Raw genomic sequence first — 14,677 nt, 5'->3', positions numbered from 1 at the left:
GAAGACATCTCCGTGATTGCTACATCACCTACTTAGCAAACTGTAAGCCAGCCAAACACAGAGATCTTTGAGGACAAAATAAAACAGAACAGCAGGAAGACCAACAAGAATGACTTGGTAGAATAAAGAAATACCTCAGTACTTTCAACCTCCCCCTGCAAATAGATGAAACCTCCAGTCTGTTTGGACTCCTTAGTAGTTTATTTTAAGCCAAGACTACAGTATAATCGCTTACCGAAGAAGCAGGTATATCTAGAGGGCCAGAAACGACAGTGGAATACAGCTTCCTTTTGCATCGTTTTGGCTTGGTCTCTCCTTCTTCGAGACTTTCAGGTTCATTTGATTTAGGAGAACTTACTGCTGACATCAGCTTCTTGGCTAGAAGAAATTTGTTTTGATACATAAACCAATCAACTTACTGGTTTTGTGAGTCTTTGAATCACTGAATGCAAAAAAAGCTTCGTAACAAACTTGGTTTATAAATGACACGTAAAATTTAAGTGAAAATACTCAGAAATTGTATTTGTTCATCGAGGTTCTTTATTGCTTCTATAGCTGAAACTGTTTATAGGTTCAGGTACGGCAGATTAAAGCACGCATTAAAATGGAGTATGAAAGACAATCATGGCTCAGAAGTCGCTGGAAGTCAGAAACTTCAGCAGGAGTTAAACAACAGGCCTAACTTTCGTGCTGACAGAAGCACAAGACAGAACCAACTTTCTCTGTATACTTGAAGTTTTCACAAATGTAATAATGAATCTCTGAAGAGACGAATGAATGCATTTACTTCATAAATCAAAGGACAACTTAACATGGCAGACAAGTCTAAGAACACATACATTAATAGCCTACAGCAGAAACAAGCCATTCTACAATGTCTAGAAAACATGGAATAAAACTTAATTCTACACCAACCTTTAGAGTGTATAATAGAAGGAGAGCTTTGAATAAAATCTCCAACTTTTTGCAGTGTTTCATCCTTCTTTTTAGTCAGTCTTGAAGCATGTACTCACTTTCTCAGGAAGTAGTCTTTTCCGGATTTCTGTTCAACAGAGATGTGAACATGTGAAACAAGAGCATTGTTTAAACTTCATTTTAGTTCAACGTTATTTTAAGTTGACATTTTGAGCTTTACTACTGACACCTCTGTTCATTATGCTGATGATACCACAACGGCAAGTAATGTAGACAATTTTATACCCTTTAGGGAGTTGTCAAAATCTCAGCTATTTCAAGGCATACGTTTCTTACAGTTTCTTAATAAGGCAGTAGTTTCTTTAAAAGTAGCTCCCAAGCGGTGGAGTTGTTTCTTACAAAAGCTGTTCTAATTACATAAAATAAACAAACATACAAAACAGAAGACAACAGATGGGAAAAATCTACTACTCATACTCTGACCATGCCAAGGATACTGCTATCACATGTGAACATCTGTTTTTAATAACTGCCATGCATATTAATGATATGAACCTTAGTTTAATACAAGGGCTTCACTTACAAAAGCACACGATAATACACTAAAGCTTCTCTTCCCAACTATTCAGTGTGCAATATCCTTCCCTCCAAATCATTACACAGTACAGCCATTACACGCTCTGGGGACAGACTGACTTGCCCTTTGGTTAGCTTATGGAATTTAATAGGAAGAGCTCATAAGCATGTAAGATTCCCATTCAGGTATACACATAAGGATAAGACACTGCTTCTTTCGTGTGACCACACAATTACAGGAAGTCCCAAGCTAGCTTCAAAACTAGAACAAAAAACAACCATTTTCTCGTCACTTGCAGAGGGTGAATTAAAAGCCATGACAGATTTTGTATTTTTCGTGTTCTCATTTTTCACAAAATCCTGGGAAAATAAGACAAGTTTCAGCCATGATTCTTTTGGAAAGAACAATTGATGTCACAAAAGTGAACACTTTAAAAACTTTTGCTAATAGTAGGGAAGTATCTGCTAGTGGTAACTATTCCACTGTAAATCAAATAATAAATAAGCATTCAATTATAAAAACAGGACATTAAGATATCAGTATTAGACATCTCACAATGTCTAAAAAGCTGATTTATGTCTACAGGTTTCAAAGAAAATACACAATGGAGTTAAGAGAAATTCCCTTCTCTTAAACCATTATCACTGAGCTTGGCTATTAGTTTTGTTCATTAAAGCAGTTCATTGATTAAATTCTTCAACTACTTTACTGAGGTAGAAATAGCATTTTTTTAATGCTTAAATGAGAATGGTAAAAAGGCATCAGATATTTTGTTTTCTGTTGGGTCTAGGTCATACCTCATCCATGTCATCACTTCTTTTCTTTTTTGCCTTAGGCATTTTCACTCCTAAAGGTATCATGCTGCCGTGCTGCTTTATCTCCATCTTATCAGGTTGCAGAGGTGTCAGTGGGATTTCCAGCTTCGGTTTTGGGAACCGACTAGTTTTGCCATTTTCTGCGGACACTCCAGAAGAGTCGAGGACAGTTTCCAAATGCTCCTGATAGCACAGAAGAATTTTAAGTGCAAGTGTTAAGGTAGCCATGAGATTAAAAAGCTATAAAGCATCTGGAAAAGGATATGTAAGCATTCAATTTTCCTGCTGTAAGAACACTTGTAACAGAAGGAGTCTATTTCAGTTACAGCAGAGTTTTACCCTTCTTTCCTAGAACTTGTTACATTTAAAATTATTTCCAATCTATGATCACAAAAAAAGTTCTCCATGTTAAACTAAGCCTGATACTTTACAAGTCATTTTTTCTCAAGGGCACAGACAACTACACTTTTTTTTTAATAGAGAATGGTGGTAGAACTGACACGATTTTCTTCATCTCAACTCTGCTGTGTCAGAACTGGGCAGGAAAAGGAGCATTTGATTCAAGTGTTCAATTAACTTCCAGCTTAATCTTAGGGAATTTGCCCTTCCTCTTCTACACTAGAGATGTTATTTACATAAGTAAGGTCCAGCTGGCAAGGTGCAAGCCCAGTACAAGTCATTAAAGAACTCCATTGCTATCTTTTCCCTGGAGAGAATACAGGCATTCAAGCAATGACACCGTACTTAAGCTGAAGGCTATCATGTACCTGCTCATGGTCAAATGGCAGCAAATGCACAGCTAAGTGACAGGGAAATGTCAGTATGCATTTCCCCAGCAGCACTTACTGTCCACAATCCACCCAATCCTGTTTTTCTCAACAGGAACAACAAAGTCAGAACTGAGATCACCTGGACTCCTCCTTCTCTATGGCAGGAATTCAGCTAGCATATCAAAAATGAGTTCAGATGCTGGTTGAACACATAGAAGACAGGCTGCTGGGGACATCAGAAAATGGTAGATGGCTGCTTCTACTGCTGCTAGTAACTAGCAAACTCCAGTGTCCCAAACACAGACTAGCAGCTTTTACTACTTACACTGTTCCGACCCACTGAGGGGAGTCTTCTTCCTCTCAAAAAGTTACCAAAGATTGTAGAAAGACAAAAAGTAGTCAGAGCCACTTTATCAGGCTCTGCTAAGAATCTGAATGGAGTATCACCACCCACTGTATTTCCAAGAATTAAGTTGGTTAATAAATACTTTGTTTTTAAAATATATGTAACTGCTATTTTATGAAAGTTAGCAATTAAAAACTTATATAGGAATGATTAACATCATCTGCTAACAAAACAATGTCCAGAAATCCTGCAGAGGAAGAAAATAAGTTCAATTTGCTGTGCCCGTTTCAGTGGCTCCATGAATTTTTTCCAAGTAACTTATCTAATCATGAGCCACTTCATAAGCATTAACATGAGGAGAGTTTTCAACAGCACCTGACAAAAATTCATCACACAATTGTTTCAACAGCTTTTATTCCTATCAAAGGCTATAAAAACAGGTGATCTGATCAGCTTGAAAGGGATAAATAAATTAAAACTTGGGAATTGTTTAGAGAACATGAGATCTTTTCCTACTCATTCCTTATCAAAAGCAATACAATCACAACATTTTCAGATCTGAAGTTTCATACTAACCTCAGATTCATTTAATGAAGTGAGGCTCCTAGTACATGGAGGTGACAAATAATTGTCTTCAGCTTTGCATCTTAATGGAATACTTTCTCCAGTTTTAGTTTTGCTTTGTTGTTTCCTAGGCTGTAAATATTTAAAAGGAGTAAAGATTAGGCTATGCATTAGACCTCCAAAATATCTCGAGGTTTCTAAAGTTACAGTGTAAAACCTCAAGCTCAGACGCCACATGAACACGTAAGCTGAAACACAGCACAAGTGTGGGAAGGTAGTAACATCTATTCATTGTGTGATCTTCAGATACACCCTACTGGGTCTCACTAACAGTCTCAGGCAGTATTCTGCCTCCAAAAGAGAGAAAGCGAGACATTATTTAGTGACAAAATCTGTAACGCTGGTCGTTTTGTCATCCATTCCCCCCATACTCTGCACGCTCACAGCTGCTATGTTAGAACACCAAAGGCTAAACCTCTGCCTAATCTTCAGCATCCACATATGAATACATGGAAAACTGCATAGAAAAGTTCCATAATGTACACAGAGAGATGGTGTTCTAGTAAATAAAATATTTTTGAGAAGATGAGAGCTCATGTTTGAGTGGAAGACAAAAAGAACCAACAAGTACTCATCACTGAATATGTAGTTAAAGGACTATATGCTAAGAAAAATGATTCCAGCTCCAGTATCTCCTAGGAAAACAGAAGAACAAAAAGGGGTTAACAAGATGTTAAGTACTTACTTTCTATAAATATAATCATACTTTTTCATTTACAGAGTCATTCCTTCTACTTTGTCTTTCTTCAAGTAAAGGTATTTCTGGCAAACACTGAGGGCTACTGTGGTTAATGCGTTGTTTTAATTCCTTTATAAAGTCATCTTTGTCAGCCAGTTCTTTTCTTAACTCTTCTATCACAGTTGCATTATCCTAATAAACAGTAAAAACTGCTGAGTTGTGGGATTGGCAAAAGGAATTAACACACACAAGCAGTATTGCAATTACTTAGTAGCATCAGTTTTAGAATTGCAGGCTAGAACACTTCACTATTCAAGAACAGTAACATTTCACGGATTTGTACGGTCACTGTTACAAGTGCAGTAGTCACAGAATTGCCTGGGAAGTTGTAATACAATATATTTTGATTCTTCTATTTTACTTATGTGCTTCAGCCTTCATCACTCTTAAGATATAATAACCCGAGCTTTTATTTGTTCCCAAATCCTCGGTACTGTGAGAAAGTCGGCAGTTGTAGGGGAAGTTTTGCTATGAGAACATCTTTCTTCTCAGAGAAAGTGAATCCAAACATTCTCAAAAGAGCACAACTCATTTAGTCTTCTGTTTAGCTTCTGAAATTCTATGCTACGGCTTAGATTGGCTATCCTGATTAAAAGCTGGATGTTGAAATAAGAAATGCAACTTCCAGAGATCATCCCCCCTCTGCTTTTTGATGCTTCCCTTAATCTCTCTCCACATCCCCTTCTGTCTTTTCATGCCATTGTAGATACTACCTCAGAGAAAGCAAAGAAAGTAAGAAACCTGAGACAGAACTACTGTCTGAGTATTGAGCCTAGCTTGGGATCCGGAAATGCTGCGAATTATCGGAAAAAGCTACAGTTGTCCAGTCTGACTGTAGGATCATAAGCATCAAACTGACATCTGCTTATCTGAACTACTGAAAAAATTGAAATTTTAGTAATTAACAGAAATTCTGTTTCTGAAGAACAAAAATAAAAGCTGGTGCTTTTTTTGGTTAGTTCCACATGATGTCAATACGACAGTGTTCAAGAACAGAAGCACACCCAGAATACAAAGAGCAGGTACAGGAGTTTTACAGAATTTGTGGGTAGCTAATCAGGTAGGAGGAAAGGAGAGCTGACCTTGCTTGAATCCTTTAAGGCAGATTGTCTCAGTTCTGCTATTTCTGTCTCTTTTTGTATGACATTAGAAGCCAAAGTTTTGAGCTGTTCTTCCAAAGCTTCAACAAACTGATCTCTCTCCTCACGCCACTTTTGAAGATTATGGTCCTTTTCCTCCAGCTCCTATATTTCATGATGATAGAAAAGCATACACAGTAGAAACAAGCAGAATTTTTAAGACAGCCTAGAATTAATAAGTTTTTCATATAGCATAAATAAGGACTCAAGCTGATAAAAAGAGTTTATGGTAAGACATTTCAATTAACATATCGTGATGTCACTCAACAAGATCAGGTTACATGCATGTATTACATATGTATTTACTATGCAGATTATTGTATTTAAAGCAATCTGCCAGTGCTCTGTAGTGACTAATTATTTGAATATCTTTCATGGTCTACCACTAATTTCAGTTGGCCACTTTCATTTTGCTCCAATTTTTTTTTTCACCTTTTTCCTGTTGCTTGGAAAACCTGCATCATTCATTTAATAAAAAATAAGAGCAAGAAAAATACCTGTTTAAGTTGTTGGATAGTATAGTCTTTATAATCCAGCTCATCCTTAAACTGGTTATTAATCCTTTCAAGTTCATCCATCCTGTTCCTGAGGGATTCCTCCACAGAACGCATCGTGGACACCTGTAATGTAAGCACAGCTCACGGTTCATTAAAAGACTTCTGTAATCCAACCTGGCCAAATACTTCTTTGTTAAATAAAGAGGAATTCACAAACAAGTGCTGAGTAGGAAAACGACAGCAAGTGCAAGGTTACCAAGGAAGACATGAATTCATTTTTAAGCTTCAATTTTCCACCCCAAGCACACCCAATAAACTTTCAGACTAAGATCCTGCAAAATGGGTTTTAAGATATCTTCTTGTTTAATAATTAAATTTTAACTATTAGCATCACTGAAGCTGAAATTGAAGAAAAAAATATACATGCTTATATTAAAGAGCCTCTGGAAATTAGTCTATTTCTCTTCAAGTAAATAGCATTCTTCTTCCCAGTTATCAGCGTTTTTTCACAAGACTTAGGTTTTAGGCTTTGGAGTTACCACGGATACCAATGGCAAGTCACCAGTAACTTAGAGATAATAACAAGTCCCCTCCAGAGGCAGATTAGCTATTCTCTTCACAAACCTTATTCCAGACTACTAACCAACTTTACTTTCCTCTGTTCATTATCTATGCGAAACCATGTTTTAACTTGTGGTCCCCTCTAGAGCTTCAATGGCAACTTTACCTAAGATTTGCTGCTAGTCACACTAGTGTGAAATTTCCAGCTTCATAGTTAAAGTTTGAGAAGTTTTAACAGCAGAAAACCAAGCATAATCTTACAGAAAAAAATAGCTCAGTTGACTACAAACCTCGCTTTGTACTTGCTGAATTTGTTTCTCGGCATCAGAATGTTTGTCTTTTAGATCTGCATACTCTTCTTCTTTCCTCTGCAAATCTTTTTTCAAATTCAGTACAAGGGCAGAACTCTCAGAAAGAATATTTTCTAGCCTTATGTTAAAAATAAAGAGACAAAGAACATTACTGTTACACATCTCATGGAAACAGCAATTACAGCTTAATCCATGCCCTGCCTGTTGGTTTCTATTTGTAAATAGACTCTTAAATCTATCTAGACCAGTGACAAGATTTAAACAATTACTTTTGAATTTCAGCTTGCTTCTCATAATCAGATGCTGAAGCAATAGATTATTCAGATGCTATTCTGAGGGATGTACAACAAAACCACCAGAAATCCCCATATTATTCTTTATTTCCTTGCACACTCCTGTTTTCCCTTGGAACTCAAGTAGCATACCAAAGCATCCTAAAGTAGTAGTTTGGCCATTGATAAGCATGCAAATGCATTAAGTCGAAGGGATGTTCCCATTAACTATTTTTAACTCTAGTTCATTCTCAAAGGGCTCTAAGTTAACTCAGTGGTTACTTACGATTCTATACGTTGCACTTTCTCCATTTCACTCTTTTCCTTTTCCCGAAGAGAGTGTTTCATCTGCTCCAAGCTGTTTTTCAGCTGCATAACTTCTTGAATCAGATTTGCTTCATTGATACTTAACTCTTCAACCTTTTTGTCTGCATTAGCAGACTTCTCCTGCTGAGTTGCTGTAACTGTCTCTAGATTAACAATAATAGATTCTTTTTCTTTAAGTAATTCATTGAGTTTTGACACATTGTCTTCCATTGTCTTGGAAACCTCCAGGAGATATTCAAGCTCTCTTATTTTTACCTCACAGTTGGCAACTTCCTCCTGAAATTGTGCAATCACTCTCTGATCTTCTGCAGTCTTTTCTTCAAAGTCCTGAGTTTTCTTTTCTATTTGCTCATGTAACTGATTCACAAGATCATCTTCCTGACTAGTGTGAGTTGTAATCTCACATAGCTTCATTACAAGTTGACGATTATGATTTTCAGCATTATTCAGTCCCGCCTTTAGGTTTTCATTGTCTTGAAGCAGTGCTTTGATGTGCTGACTTTTTTGTGAGGAAACATCAACAATACTTTTGCATACTTCCCAAATCCTTTCAAGACTATAGTTAAAGGAGAGGTCCTGCACAAGATCTGAGATGGAAGAAGTCTGTGACTGAATGCATGCAGAACTAATTTGAGATGTCCCTGGCTCATCTTTTTCAGAGTCTGAGGAATCCTTTACACTGACAAAGTCAGTACCGATGGCGTGAAACTCTAAGTGACATTTGTATAATTCATCTAATTTGGTCCGCATTTTTTTTACTTGTGACACTTTATCAATTATATATTCTTTGGCAACTTCTATGTTGTTAGTTAGTTGGGCATTTTTGTTTTCAAGTGTCATATTTATAGATTTCTGTTCATCCAGTTTAGAAGCAATTCCCCGATAGTCAGCTTGACCCTGCAGAATTTGTTCACGGAGGACATCAGCTGTTTCTTCAGAAAAAGAAAGCTCAATACGCAGGCTTGTTACCTGCTTACTGAAATCTTCTTTTTTATTTTGTTCTCTGCTGCATTGTTCTTCAAGCACAGTTAAATGATGTTCCAAGATTTCAGTTCTTTCCCTCAGTGCTAGTAGTTCCTTTCGGTACGTGGAGCACTTTTGTTTCATGTGTTCAATTTTCTTTTGCTCTACAGTGTTCTTTTTCTTTCTCTCATTTACAACTACTGTAAAACAAACAAACAAACAAACAAAAAAGGGAAAAGGAATGTAGCTCAGATTGATTAAAATCATTATTACATAGCAGTTCACAACACCAAGTAGCAACTTCTAAGTGAAAAACTGTCGTAATATGCAAGCCATGCCCTCACATCACATAGTATTTGATACTAGTGAAGGAATTAAAGTCCTCTGAACACGTAATCAGGTGCCTCAGATTTCTATACAGAATTAACAGCAAAAGGTTTTCAGTCTGGAAGAACACTTTTACCATGGCACTAGTCAAACCTTCCACTCCACACCAGTAGAAAATCTAATTAGATTTAAGAAACATGGGAACGAGATAGATAATTCACAGCTATATTCTTTCTATCTTCCGTGCTTCAGCAATCCCTATAAGGCAGCCAGGAATCACTCCATCTACATCTAAATGGTAGATAAACAGTTCTCTAAGAAATTTCATTCCAACTCACAGTCCTCTTACTTTCAAAAGAAAGATAAAACCCTGGACAAGTTGATCACTTAAGTGTTGATATCTGTCTCTCTTATTCAGTTCATCTCTAAACAAAATATGAGGATTCCTACTTCTGTCCACACTTACTCTTTTGCATATAAAGTTCACTCATAAAGTTGTACAAATTTGCAGATTCAAGTTTCCATAAATATTCCATTAGCTTGGGGCTGTTTTTTTCTTTAACTGGTGAGCAATTAGCTAAAATCACATGCATTTTCTTTCTATCAAAAGCGACTTCTGCTGTATTTCATCATTGCTTTAGAATCCAGTTACGTCCATTCCATAATATGCATACTTTAAGTATTAAAATAAATATAAGTCAAGACTTACTAGGGATTGGGTCACCACAACAATATATTCCATGGTGATTCTTGTACAGTGCTTTTATTACTATAACTACAGAAATGCAGAATTTTATAGCACCCACGTGCAGCCTGCATTACATACAGATTCACATGTACTGCATGGAAACAGCCTCTTAACTCATCTAAGGAGTTTTATATACAGCCCTCAACTGATTTAAAAGTCATACTGAAGAAACAGCAGTGGCGTATTCCACCCCAAACCAGGTTTTGGTTTTGACTGCTGCTCCCAGCAACACTAGTGAGGGGAAAATGATTTATAAGTAGTCTAAACACTTTATGCTGAAAACAACAAGCAAGCACTAAAGCAAGATAAATAAGACTAGGGAGAAGATGTGTAATGTTCAGTCTAGAAGCTCCTTACACAGGAAGTAGGGAAAAAGCATTATTACAGAGCATAGGAAACAAGACCTAAAAGCTCAGAGAATGGTGTAAATACCCTGAACTTGAAGCTGAGATAACCTAGCATCTCCTAAAACACTTTTGCTCGTGCTACTTATATAACTAATTCTACAAAAGAACCAGCACAACATACCTGTGCTCATTGTTCTACTGTGTATATTTAACATAGCTAAAGAATATATATTAAGCGGTTTTTGAAATTGGACGCTATTAATACTCACAAATAGAAGAAAATTTTAACATGATTGAATACTCAGTACATCTTAACAGAAAACTTCATGCTGACATTGTGACTATCAGCTACCCATTTTAATTCCTATGTGGAGCATTGCTGTCATTAATTTTTAAATGAGAGCTTTGGTCATATGATTAGAACAAACCCACTACTATTTGGAGTATGGAGGAGTCCACATCCCTCCCTCAGTCTCTGGTAAGATGCTTATATGTGATGCCATTCAGTGGTCACATTAGGATTCAATATTTATGCCAAATAAAGGCAGCAGGGACAAATGTGTTCCCCGGTGGCGCAAGTGGTAGGAATGCCGCATTGCAACACTGGAGGCCCTGGGTTCGAATCCCCCCTGTGGCGCAAGTGGTAGAAGTGCCGCTCTGCTACACAGAGGCTCGAATCCCGGGGGCTGGACTCGATGATCTCTAAGGTCCCTTCCAACCCGCACGAAACTATGAAACTATGAAATCTGCAAGTGCATCAACAGATGAGGAAAAAGCAGCAAAAAGGAAAAAAATAGTGCAAAAAACTTTTATTCCTAAGCATTCAAAAATGAACAGCATAGGACCTTCTGAAAAAGGGATATTTACATAACAGTTACTTCTATTTACAGTTTAACACAGTGGCTTTTCTCCTTATACCATAAGGTACGCGCTTCACAGCCTTTTGCTTCCTATCCGGAATAGGAAGCAATTTATTGTTTTGGAAGACACCCTGTTCAAGGATGGAAGAAACTGTACCTTTCTTTGGAGGTGGCTCTTCCACAGTAGGCTTATCCTCATCAGTACTGTGCTTTCTTCCCACTTCCAACTCAGTTTTCTCTTGTTTCAGTGCTTTAACTGAAAGCACTGAAAATTGGCTGCTTTCAGTTCCTTTATTAGTGTCCTCTTCTGCCGGTTCTGCTTTAATGGTAGTTAAATGGTAGGTAGTCTTTTCCTGTATTGATATAAGATCAGTTACATTGAAGCTTAACAAAAGGAGCACTTAAGTCTCAGTAATCTTCTGTAGGCAAATATTTACACAAAACCATACAGCTAAAATATTTACCCGGTGACTCTATAGACATCAGTTACAAATCTCAATAGCAGACAGAACAAGTACACCTTCAGATAATGACAAGTGCAATACTCGGTAGAGTATACAAGGGAAAGCAAGAGCCTAGCAGGTTACAAAGTAAAAGACTTGCACACAATCAAGAGTTTACCAGTTTATCAAAGAATTTCCTGTTTCCAAGATGTCAACAAAATTACAAACATGGTCAAAGAGCAAATGGTCAGCTCTCATACAAGTTCATCACATCACACTTCTAAGCTGCTAAAATCACTTTCATCGTGACAGATATAATCCAACCTTAAAGCTTAGTCAGCTCTGTCACGCATATTTTAGATTGTGTCCTTGACCACAAGTGAAGCTTCCTTACTTACAAGATGACGATTGTTAAGCCATGCTGGCACTGCCAAGGACTGATTATTCATCTTTAGTAGCTTATGAAAAGAAAAGCCTCAGAAGTGTTCAGGCCACACAATCTCACAGATAGAGTTGGAGCCTTGTTCTTGGAAGAAGTAATAGGTGAGGACATGACTACTCATCACAGTCAGCTTTAATACCATGGAAATACTAAGTTGCAGTGATGCAGACAGTCAAAGATTTAGAAGGGTCAAGTTGCTAAGCTTACAAGGTTAGAGATCTGAGTGACAGAATTAACTATAAATGTTTTCAGAGCTACTTCAGGCTACCAAACATCAAAAAATGAACAAAAACCACCAGAAGTGGTATGCACACATACTTAATCAAGCTAGTCTTCACATATTCAGTAGCTCGCAGTACATTAGTCAGGATAAAGTTTTATGGACTGCATAGAACGTGGAGATATCCTGACCATTCATACTTGTACTTCCAACTCTACTCAACATACTTTTACTGTTGCTCTTCCTCTGATGTAGGAGTGTGAGGCAGGAGTTAGTGGAACACGCTGATATTTTTGTTGTTTGTGTTAACAACAACTACCTTCAGATAAATTTGAATTGTTTACAATTTCAAGCGAGTACCAGCTACATACAGAAAATCAGTTTTCCAAAAATGTGTTGATTACAAGCATAGAATTAGTGTTTTTCTTTTTTTGTATAAGGATACGGAGATGTGTAAAACTCACATAATCTTTTACTTTTTCTTCTAAATGAGATTTTAAGTCTTGTAGCTCTGTAATAATGTCATCTTTCTGCACCTTGATTGAGATTGGAAATAAAAAATAAAAAAAATTCAGTCATCAGTTTCTAATGTAGTGTTAAGTAGCTGAATTACACAATGCATTAAAGGCAAATTCAGTTAAGCTAAGCTCGGTAAGAAATCTATTAATTGAGCCTACTGGAATAGCATTTTAAGCTACCACAAGTTGCTATTAATTAATTAATTAATTAAAACAATTTTACACAACATCTTGATAAAGTTACCTCAGTTGCTTCTTTAAGTTGCTCAACAGACTCATCTAATTTAATCATCTGCATTTCAAAGTCTGTAACACACAGAAAAGGTTGTATTACATAATTAGCCAATAGATAGTTTATTAAGTAATCAATTTTTCCAGATATTCTAACGTTTAGGTAGCTTTTGAACAGATTAATTAATTTGCATGTGGTCTTCACTTATTGGGAGTGATTCAAAAGTTTTCTATATTTCTTGGAATGAAAACATTGCATCAACAAGACATAAAGAAGAGTAGAGATTACAATATAAAAGTAAAAATCAAGATTTAGACATTTAACCCCATACTTACGAAAGCGTAAAGCTGCTAGTTGCAGTTTAAAGGAGAGGGGGAAAAAAGAAAAGAAATAACCAAAAACCGTGGAATTGCTGAACCTGAATATACACAAGGAACAAACTATCATTTATCTACAGGCTATGGTTCCAAAGGTAGAACATCTCCTCTAATTCCTACTCAAACTGGTTATTTCTATTTTAGATTAATGAACTATTTCTGTCTTCTACCTTTCACATCGCATAACTCACCTTTGTTCTTCTGCATCAGCTCTTCTTCAGTTTTAAGTAGTTTGGTGTTTTTCTCTGTTAGCTCTTCTTTGGTCTTCATCAGTTCAAAGTTAGTTTTCTCCAGCTGCTTTTCAAACCAGCCAATATCTTCCTTTGGGTCCCCCAGGGATACAATGGAACTATGTGCTGCCTCAGCTTGCTCTTTAATATCCATGACATCATAATGCACAGAATCAAGAATGCCCTCAGGATCAACACAGGTGTCAGGCACTATGCTATGTTCTCCACCCTGAAACGTAATTTATAATCAGTTAAAACTGGTGAATAGCTGACTACATAATAGCTGTTATTTCTACAGATAGTCTGGATAGCCACTATGAAGACAGCCATACAAGAAGTTTTTAATTTCAGCTTCAAAACCCACCTCACAAATTCACATACAACATGACAGTGATTCATATGGGGGGAAGATAAGTGGCATTCTAGTAACAGCTAATATATTTTATAGTATTTGATGTTTGGTCACTACTTAAACCAGTTTTCAAGAAAGTACAAAAGAGTTATTGCAGACTCCAATCCTGCTTTTAACCTCAAGAGTTTCACTAGGCAAACAATGTACAAGAACTGCCACTTCATGCAGCCATAGATTTCTGCTTTTTTTATGTTTTGAGTTTCCAGTTGCATTCAATGCAACTGATCATCATCTTTTCAGTTCTTTGTCTTGCAGCGCCACATCACCCTCATAGGCTGCTCCCTCTACTTTCACACTTAACCTCTTTCAGATAAGGCCACAATCCAAGGGCACACATCCATCAATTGTGCTTCAAACACAAACTCTCAGCACTTCAAAGTTTTCCATCAAGACTGTAGCACTGATCTGACAGCTTAACTTCTTCAGTGTTATATCATAGTACTCACTCCTACCCATTCCGCTTAACCCCCACTTTCCCACTGAAGCATCTGATGGCCATAACACAGCTTTTCAAACTCTTTACTGCTCCACTTCTTTTGTCAACACTTGAACTGGACAATATTCAAAATTACAACAGCAGCAACATATGGGGTAGCTGGATTTGCTTTCCTACATGGGATCATATTTTGAGAAGAGAGAAAAATTAAGTAAATAGCATAAAATCT

The 14,677-nt window shown here is 36.9% G+C and overlaps 2 protein-coding genes across 2 annotated transcripts; both read right to left on the bottom strand.

Annotated features, from left to right (window-relative positions):
- Nucleotides 1-240: 240 nt before the first annotated feature.
- Nucleotides 241-6,541, bottom strand: LOC146758078 (kinesin-like protein KIF20B). The gene is made up of 7 exons (XM_085518316.1): nt 6,423-6,541; nt 5,869-6,030; nt 4,000-4,119; nt 2,290-2,490; nt 1,771-1,851; nt 916-1,042; nt 241-378 (listed from the first exon to the last, which is right to left on the bottom strand). Exons 1-6 carry the CDS (start codon nt 6,534-6,536, stop codon nt 1,010-1,012), a joined length of 711 nt encoding a protein of 236 aa, XP_085374442.1. The 5' UTR covers nt 6,537-6,541; the 3' UTR covers nt 241-378; nt 916-1,009.
- A 1,307-nt stretch (nt 6,542-7,848) lies between these two features.
- LOC146758077 (kinesin-like protein KIF20B) lies at nt 7,849-14,468 on the bottom strand. The gene is made up of 6 exons (XM_085518664.1): nt 14,376-14,468; nt 13,562-13,829; nt 13,006-13,067; nt 12,708-12,779; nt 11,296-11,491; nt 7,849-9,056 (listed from the first exon to the last, which is right to left on the bottom strand). Exons 1-6 carry the CDS (start codon nt 14,466-14,468, stop codon nt 7,849-7,851), a joined length of 1,899 nt encoding a protein of 632 aa, XP_085374790.1.
- Between the last annotated feature and the right edge of the window lie 209 nt (nt 14,469-14,677).

This window comes from Coturnix japonica, chromosome 17 (genome assembly GCF_054131305.1).
Source record: "Coturnix japonica strain WE chromosome 17, WE-NBRP24, whole genome shotgun sequence".
Lineage (NCBI taxonomy): Eukaryota > Metazoa > Chordata > Aves > Galliformes > Phasianidae > Coturnix > Coturnix japonica.
Note: the sequence above shows the minus strand (reverse complement) of the source record. Positions and strands in the feature narration are given on the sequence as shown.

Excerpts from the sequence above, each read along its gene's own strand:
- LOC146758078 (XM_085518316.1), bottom strand. The coding sequence starts at position 6,536 with ATGCGTTCTGTGGAGGAATCCCTCAGGAACAGGATGGATGAACTTGAA. Across the intron at positions 4,120-5,868 it reads CCTTAAAGGATTCAAGCAAG|CCTAGGAAACAACAAAGCAA; the intron begins GTCAGCTCTCCT and ends AAATATTTACAG. Across the intron at positions 1,852-2,289 it reads GAAGTGATGACATGGATGAG|GATTTTGTGAAAAATGAGAA; the intron begins GTATGACCTAGA and ends TTATTTTCCCAG.
- LOC146758077 (XM_085518664.1), bottom strand. The coding sequence starts at position 14,468 with ATGGGTAGGAGTGAGTACTATGATATAACACTGAAGAAGTTAAGCTGT. Across the intron at positions 13,068-13,561 it reads GCTGATGCAGAAGAACAAAG|ACTTTGAAATGCAGATGATT; the intron begins GTGAGTTATGCG and ends TGTGTGTTACAG. Across the intron at positions 11,492-12,707 it reads AAGAAAAAGTAAAAGATTAT|GAAAAGACTACCTACCATTT; the intron begins GTGAGTTTTACA and ends ATATCAATACAG.